This window comes from Pteropus alecto, unplaced genomic scaffold (assembly GCF_000325575.1).
Source record: "Pteropus alecto unplaced genomic scaffold, ASM32557v1 scaffold202, whole genome shotgun sequence".
Classification (NCBI taxonomy): domain Eukaryota; kingdom Metazoa; phylum Chordata; class Mammalia; order Chiroptera; family Pteropodidae; genus Pteropus; species Pteropus alecto.
This window is the reverse complement of record NW_006432451.1, coordinates 2,128,920-2,137,272: the sequence shown is the minus strand read 5'-3', so window position 1 is coordinate 2,137,272 and position 8,353 is coordinate 2,128,920. Positions and strand designations below refer to the sequence as shown.

The following is an 8,353-nucleotide window of genomic DNA, read 5'->3' as shown; positions in this document are numbered from 1 at the left end:
GTGCATCTACACTCACACAGTCATATTGGTTCTGCTTCCACAGACTGGGTAGATTGTAAATGGTTTCAAGGTAGGGTACAACATTGCTCAGAATAATACCAGCCAGCACAGCCTGTGGGGAAAAGATAAAACCTGCTTCATTTTCCCTTTAGAGGTAAAACTCCCAAATCTTCACAAAGGAACAACAAAAAGTCGGCTTTGCCACTCAGAGATATTAGGCATTGATACTTCATAAAAATACCATGTCCATACTGTAACTCATTGTCTAATCAAAGAAGTATTCTCCACATTTTTCTCTGCTCTCCTCCATAATTTGTCAAAAACACAAGACAAGGCAAGGCCAAGGCCAAGACCTGACTGATTCAGCCAGTAAGGCTACAACAAGCACCTGTTAGATTCAGATCATTTATTATTTATGCAGAAAGTGGGGAAAAGAGTAGTCAAAGATTACACATACCTGTGTTGTCACTTTTGGTGTATAGAACAAGACCTAGAGGGGGCTGGCACTATAGTTATTTGTCTTGCCTTTGGTTACTTGGCCCTGCTTTATCTAGTTTGCTGGTCACATCTATGCTACCTACATTGCCTAGGAACCATTCTCAGATGAGATAACAAATTAAGGGAACTTCTACTTACAGAAACTCAAATAGTTTTGATTGGGCTTTTGTTCAAGTCTTATCATGATACACTGTAGTTATTTCCACAATGAAATACCATTTTTTTGTCTATCAGATTAAATCAGCCAACTGAAAATACCCCATACACATAGTTGTTGAGTATAAGAGGGTACTGCCCTTTTAGAAAATAATTTGGCAATATATCGAGACATATTGATATGCTTTTACACAGAAATGTTTTATTTTTAGAAATCTATTCCAAATATAGAAAAGGGAAAATGTATAAAATTACTCATTGTCATGTTATTTATGATAACAAAAATTCAGGCAATCTAATGTTTTTGATAATAAGAAAATAACTAAATAAGTTATAGTATGAAGTATCATGCTATATATTAAATAAAAACAAGAATACAAAGTTGTATGTCCAGTTAGGTTACAAAGTAATATCCCTTCATAGAAAATAACATTGGTCAGATATATGTCAAAATGTTAATAGTGGTCTACAGCCATGCCACCCTGACCGTGCCCAGTCTCGTCTGATCTCAGAAGCTAAGCAGGGTTGGGTCTGGTTACTACTTGGATGGGAGACCACCTAGGAATACCACATGCTGTAGGTGTTTAAAAAAACAAAACAAAAAACAAAATGTTAAGAGTGGTTTGTTTGTAATTATAGATGATATTTGTACCTATTATGCATTTTCCAAAGTTTTAAAAATAAGCATGTCTACTTTCCTAATGGAACAAAATTTCTTAAATTGGAGAAAATGAAAATCTGTACTTATAGGGATATAAAAATCATCAGGGCCTCAAAGTAAATATAACATACTTCAAGAAATGCTTTCTGTGTTCACAAAGTCTTGTGTTGGCATAACATTTTCAGCCTTTTCCTAGCCATCCTCTCCTCTATAAACAATGCCTGGGAATTAGAACTCATCCTACCACTAGGAATGGCTGGATCCAAGCTTACTCTGGTTTTCTGAGGTTACTCAGTGAACAGTTGGACTTAACAGGTCAGTAGAGGAGGGAAGAGCAAAAGTGAAGTCAGCAGAAATTACTTTTTCCCACTAGGAATCACCAAACTTTCTGCAATTTGCAGGGAGACGTGGTAGGAAGGAAAATAATCTCAACTTCATAGGGTTTTTGCAAGGTTTTTGGCTGGAGGTAGGGAGTGTGAAGAGGAAACAAATATTTTCATAAAACAATACACAATAAAAAATTGACCTTTCTGAATATTAAGGTAAGACATGCTCATGTGTAAAGAAGAATTAAACTTATATATAATTTTCATCGCCTAAAAGATAACAATTTTTAACATTTTGGTATGTTCTCTCTCTCTATTTTTTCACATAAAATTGGAACAATATTGAATATACTATTTTGTATTATGTTTAAAAAATTTGTATTGGTCCCATTGCTAACTAGTTGAGATCCTTGCCAGCATGCTCCAATAATTCCTCCAATAAGAATTTTGCAGCAAGCTATTCATAGTTTTTCAAGGAAGGAAGGAATCTTTCATAGTTTAAGACTCATAGAGCCCCATGTTATAGTAATTTAGATATTCCACCGATCAGATTGTGTTCACATTTTCTTACCCAGAAATACCCTAACTAGATGCTGTAAAAATAATGTAACATAACATGGTTAGCCAAAAGCAAGAGTTGTTCTGTCTCTAACATATTTATAATAACGGAGTGTTTGGGATTTTTAAAAATTCTGATTCTTCTAGCTATACAGAAAGAAAAAATACCACTATTTAAAGTAAATTAGTGAGTGGCTCTCTTAAAATAGACTTCAAGAGTTATAGCACTAAAGATGCTATATAAACTAAATTCTAGAGATAACTTCTGCTGAGAATCAGAGGACAGCTTGTGTGATAAATACAAGCTTAATCCCACCTTCCATGCATAGCTTCCATGGCTAGGTTCCAAGGTCCTTGACTCACAAAAGCAGAAGGCAGTAACAGCCTTGAGGTGGTCCTGCCCTACTAAAACCTGATATTCACCAGGTGGAAGAGACATGTTCAAAAGGATAAGGATAACATTTACAACGACTCCAGCTTCAGGGACTGCCACCTTAGTGTGTAACCAAGCTGCTACACCAGGAATGAAACCTCCTCCTACCTCCCTTAGTACTATCTAAAAATGGCTAAAAGGAACATTAAGGAAATTTAAAAGGAAATTATGGTCACTGCATACTGATCTCTATTATAACTTAGAAGGAATTGATTATAGGCAGTAATTAACGCACCTGGCATCTCTAAACTCAAGGTGGTCAGTCTAATGCAAAGCGAAGAAATAGCACATAAGTATATAGAAGCATTGTAGCTGAACACAGAGTTATAACTCAACTTTCAGATCTTGCTTTTTAGTGCTTTATACTAACCAAGAGACAATATGGAAGCAAGAGGGGGATTGAGTTCACATGAATGCAGAACAAGTCCTTCTGGAAACGGTTTAGGAAAACAGATGGCATGAATGCACAGTGAGTTTCTAAGCCTGTGTTGGTAACGGGTGTTCTGGCATCTGAAATCTATTTTGGTCAGCTTTAACTGAATCCTCACTTGTAAAGCTTACTTTATAGCTTAAGCAATTAAAAGAAGATTAATGAGAATAATAAAAATAATAACTAAGGTTTCTTGAGGGCTTATTATTAGCTCAACACTGTTTTCTCTATATTATATATATCATCTTATTTAACTCCCAATCCTGTGAGGTAGATGCTATTATTTTAACAGAAAGGGACTAGAAGGAGGCTGGGGCTACCACTGGGGACAAGCTGAATGCAATTCTCCTCAGAGATACCCACCAAGATGCAATCTGGAGATCGGTCTTTCTTGGCTTAGTTATTTGATCAGTTCCACTTACATTTGGCAGTTCGTAGAAAAAGTGTCCCACCTTCACCATCAGGAGCAGCATCACACCTGCTCCTACCAGAGATGCAAACTGAAGAGACAGAGGCGGTTAGAGAGAGACCATCAGGAACGTTTCGGTTCCTGTCATGACTGAGGCCTTCTGCTTGGTGAGAAGCATATCAGTTTTTCTTAAAAGGAGTTGAGTGTAACCAACCAGCATAGTGCATTTTTGTTAAACTGACATTTTCAGGTCTTGTCAAAGTGTGAAACACATACTAGGTACTCAGTACAAATGGTGAGAGAATGCATGAATCCACTTTGAAAATTTCCAAATTGTCTTGGGCATTTGAGTCTTTATTGCCATAGCTTTTTTGCTATGAATCTGAAATCTAACATCTGGCTTGCATTCCCATCCTAACTTTAACCTCTCCTTAAACAGTTAAAAAAAGCCCTAGAAGAGTCATTACTGTCAGCCCTAAAATCCCAACCATTCCACTTCTCATATCAATAAATATCCCGCCCCTCGCTCTCCTGTTTGGAGCTTGGATACCTTCCTACCTAGCAGTTTCAGTGGTGCTTCCTCTTACAAATACAATGATAATCACTTCTGATGTTCCTACTTTAGTTGTCTCTGCTTCAAAAAAAGTTACAAACATGAGTCGGGGCCGTATGTAGTAGCTCTGGATCCTATCCCAGCTGGGTTGACTACTCTGGGCTCAGTGAGACTTGGTAAGCAGCGATCCTGGTTGACAAACACAGGAGGAAACCTAAGAAACATAATTCCCTTCACAATCTCAAGGCTCTCTGGACATAGTCTTGAACTCATTATATACTTTATTGATAACTTTCTATTGTTTAAGTCCCTAACAATAAAAAATAAGATAAAGCAGTATAATTTCCCACTGTGAAGGGAATAAAACTGTAACCACAAATCAAATCAAGCAAGAACTGAGGAAGTCCCTTAAATCTAAACCATTAAATGGCCACTCAGCAATATTCTCTAATTTTCTCTTTATCTTAGGCGTGAAGAAAAAAAAAAAAACCTTCCTACGGGGTTTCCTGTTACTATTCACTGCTATTTGCCATATAAATGTATCACTGAAAATAATGGCAATGAAATCAATGTTCTATTCCCCCATCCCAGCTGATTCACAGCTAAGGTGAGCAACCTGACGTGGAAAAGTTGAGCCCCATGAGAGTAGTGTAGGAAGAAGGAAGGTTTCAGGAAAATGAATCACTGTGACTGAAACTCGGGGAGTTCTAATGGCAAATATTTTATACACTGGAACTAAAACAAGTAACTGAGACCATGAGCTCCTCCAGCCAAGATACATATCAGCCTGTTGCTGGATCTAATTTGAGAGTCCGGCTTCAGGCAGTCTTTGTCAGCACTATAGGAAAAAATCTTCTTCAATTAGCACAGAAAAATATATCAGCATTTTTCCTTCCTACCACTTCTTTCCTCCAAAATTCTTCTGATTATTTTTAAGGAAGCAAAGCCATGCAGATGCCAAAATAAGCTGTATAAAGCCTAGATTAAAATGAGTACAAGCCAGACATTGAATTGGATCATAAAATTTTCTACTCAGAGAGGGTTGGAAGGCCTGCTAATAACTGTGTGTCCCCTATGGCCGCACACACAAGGGAATGGAGCTTTGGGATCAGAGGGCCATCCTCAGTGGCATTATGCCTTAGGAGGATGCTTGGTGGCTCTCAGAATCTCAGACTCAGTGTCTGAACAGTGTCTAAAGACAGCAAGCATGAGAACTATACATCTCATGCATGCTTTGCTTTTCTGCTCTAATTTTCCATCACTTTTCTAGGCGTTCTTGATCAAAGACAGACTCTGCCCTTTCTCTGGGGATTCAAGGTAATATGAGTTCCCACAAGCCACAGCCACTATTGACACACAGACCCTCGGACATCAATTACCCCATAAGTAGTGGGTTCCGTAAAGTAGGACAATAGATGGCCAAGTGCCCAGGGCTCTAGGGACCTGGGGTTAAAGTTATGATTTTCAAACATCTTAAGTGACAGGCACTGAAGGGAACTATTATCATCGAATTCAATTCTCACAACTGAAAGGTTATCCTTATCACCATTTCACAGGTGAGGACTAGAGCCTCAGAAGGCAAAAGCAACTTGCCCATGGTCATACATCTAGGCACCACTGAGTCAGGTTTCAACCCATCTGACCTGCTGACTCCAAAATCTTGGCTTTCTCTACTATCCCATCTGCTTCCTCTAAAAAAAACACAACACATTTCTTCTTCTATAATTTTTTTCTTTTCTTTCTTTTATAACAACTAATTTTGTAAACAGTTCTTGGAGCATGGGGAGAAGGCAAGAAGGCCAGTTCTTAGAAAGCAGAGAATAAGGAAAGGAAACCACTCATGGGGAAGAGGAAAGCACAGTGGTCAGAAGTAAATGAGCAGGAAGATGGAGTGGGGGACAGTCCGAATGGGCCTGGGGCTCTCCACATCCTCTCTGTTCAGGCCCAGGCCATAGCTGGAAGGGCCAATAGGTTTTGGTGTAACCAATGAAGAGAAGTGGGTTATAGATCAAGAAAAATTAAAAAGAAATCCAGACATATGTACACAGCTTATATTTATGACAGACCAAAAACAAACAGACAAACAAACAAACAAATAAATAAATAAAATAAGGTGGCCCTTCGTGGCAGGTTGTCTGAGAAGTTTAGAGCCAGACCCGTAGCTTCTCTTTCTTTTAGTCTTAAGGAACTTTGAAGAAGCAAGTGTGTTCTCAGGCAGAGTGAATCAAAAGTCCTAGAGTGAAAAGGTGGAGAGAGCACCCACGGCTGTGGGATGAAGAAGGCTGTATGAGTCTCAGAGGCCTTTGCCGGTCCAGATCAGAAGCTCAGAGTAGAGGCTGGGTAGCTCCCATATGTAGGGCTAGGGTCCAGCAGCACTCTCTCCTTGGACTAGTGATTTGCATGGGGCAAATCAGGGTCTCACGGAAGGGCTTACCAGCATCCCTAGAAGGGTCACTGCACTGCAGAGAGAGAGATGTCATTGGTAGAGGAGTATGTTACACAAGAGAATAATGCAGCAACAGAAAACAGAATGAGAGCCATAGGCTGGCTGTCTTTGAGGCAGGCACTTTGTCCAACAGGCTGAAGGCAACTCAGAGGCTGAACTGAAGCCCTTCTTCCTTCCTTCCATCTATACGTAACCTAGCTCTCTTTCAATAATCCATGAAAGTCTCACTTCATCATTCTCCTTCTTGCAATAGTTATGGCAGTTTTTATTTACTGTACTTATTCTGCACTTAATTTTACTTGCACTGTGATTTAGTTTTTTCCAACTGTGCGCATCTTTTCTCCTCAAATTTATGTTACGCTTATACATTGAATGAACAAAGTGAGTTGTCAAAAGTTAGTGGGAATTAATATCCAGAATTGCTATTTCCATTTCTTTTCATAAAACTCTCTCATTCTGACTTCAAAGCTTTTTCACTAGTGCTTAGGACATTCTTAAAGAATAGTGGAAAAGAGCTACACCTTAAAGGCCAGTGTGTCTGGCAGAAGCTCTATGGCAATAAAACTCAGTCCACGTAGAATGATATCATATGGTCTGACTCTAGACCCATGCTTTTGTTCTCACCTTCTGACTTTTATTAGCTTTCACCTTATATTTCACCAAATTTAGCCATGGACTGTGACACTTTATCTTTCCTCATTAAACTTTAGTGTCCATTCTCCCAACGCTTCAGTTTCTGACCTTGGCTATACCTTCCTACCATGCTTCTGCAGCCTAAGCTTGTCTTTGACCTCTGTTGCTGTTTCTCTGCCTTCTGAACTCTGACCTGTTCCCTGGCCTTACTCCAGTTTCAGTTTTGATAGTTCTTTGACATTTAATCAGACTACATAGCTGAGACGGAACACCCCTCACATTGTAATGTAGTATCATTTAGTCGGTCTAAAACTCATGAACATTGGACTCATGACTGCAAGTAAACAAGGAGGTTTGCCTTTAGAGCCTGCCTTCTCAATTGTCATTTGCCCCTTATCTCTCCCCTCCCACCCACCCATACATTTAGTTTACTAATTCAGAATACTTGAAGTGAATCTGACCTAGATAATTTTCTCTTATACATAGATAGAATGGTCATAAATCCCCTAGGCTTAACTAGACATAGATCTTACTCCCTGTCATGAAAGCATCTTGCTATGTCCTTTGAGGAAGCAAGGAAATTTTCTAGTTTGGCTGCCAGGTTGAAGAGAGTTGTGTTATTGCTTTCTCAGACTAAGACTGAGAATATATAGCCCATATGAAAAAATGAGTAGGTACGCTACATAGAAAATGTTTTTTTGTGAGCTAATATATAGAAACCTGTCACATAGAACAACATTTCTATAGTAAATGACTTTCAAGTTCCATATTGACAAATAGCTTTTAAGACAAAATATAAGCAAAAATTAAGACAAGCATGAAATCCAAATTCTTCCAAGAGATCTTCCTCAATAAGCACAATGTTAAACAGCAACATAATTAAACTAATATAATCCCTTACAATGACTATATATACACATGTGTGTTTGTGTGAATAGAGATAAATATGTTTATATGTTAGACATTGGTTCTATTTCAACACACCTGTTGTCTTCCTCCAGATTTATCCTGGATAATAGTCCTGATAACAGCACCGGTAAACACACAAGATTTGAAAAATGAACTGACGACATTGCAAAGGCCGATGGCTATTAAATCCTACAAAGAAATGGCAAACAATTTAGGCCCACTATTTGTTGAAGAATGCTGATTTACATTTTCACTAAAGGTATACTGTCTATTTCTTGTGTGTTAAGACAGGGTTGTTTATATCACTTGAAATAATACTGAAATTTTCTTAGAAAGAACAA

At 38.4% G+C, this 8,353-nt stretch overlaps 1 protein-coding gene and 1 pseudogene across 1 annotated transcript in view; one reads left to right on the top strand and one right to left on the bottom strand.

Annotated features, from left to right (window-relative positions):
* The window catches only part of SLC26A8 (solute carrier family 26 member 8), a 71,575-nt gene that overhangs the window by 11,892 nt on the left and 51,330 nt on the right, over positions 1-8,353 (bottom strand). Inside the window, exons 9-11 of the mRNA XM_006907431.2 lie at positions 8,088-8,201; positions 3,485-3,562; positions 17-112 (exon numbers count right to left, since the gene is read on the bottom strand). Coding sequence (XP_006907493.2) covers positions 17-112; positions 3,485-3,562; positions 8,088-8,201 — 288 coding nt within the window. The remainder of the gene's footprint in view (positions 1-16; positions 113-3,484; positions 3,563-8,087; positions 8,202-8,353) is intronic.
* Positions 1,119-1,237, top strand: LOC112476165 (annotated as a pseudogene).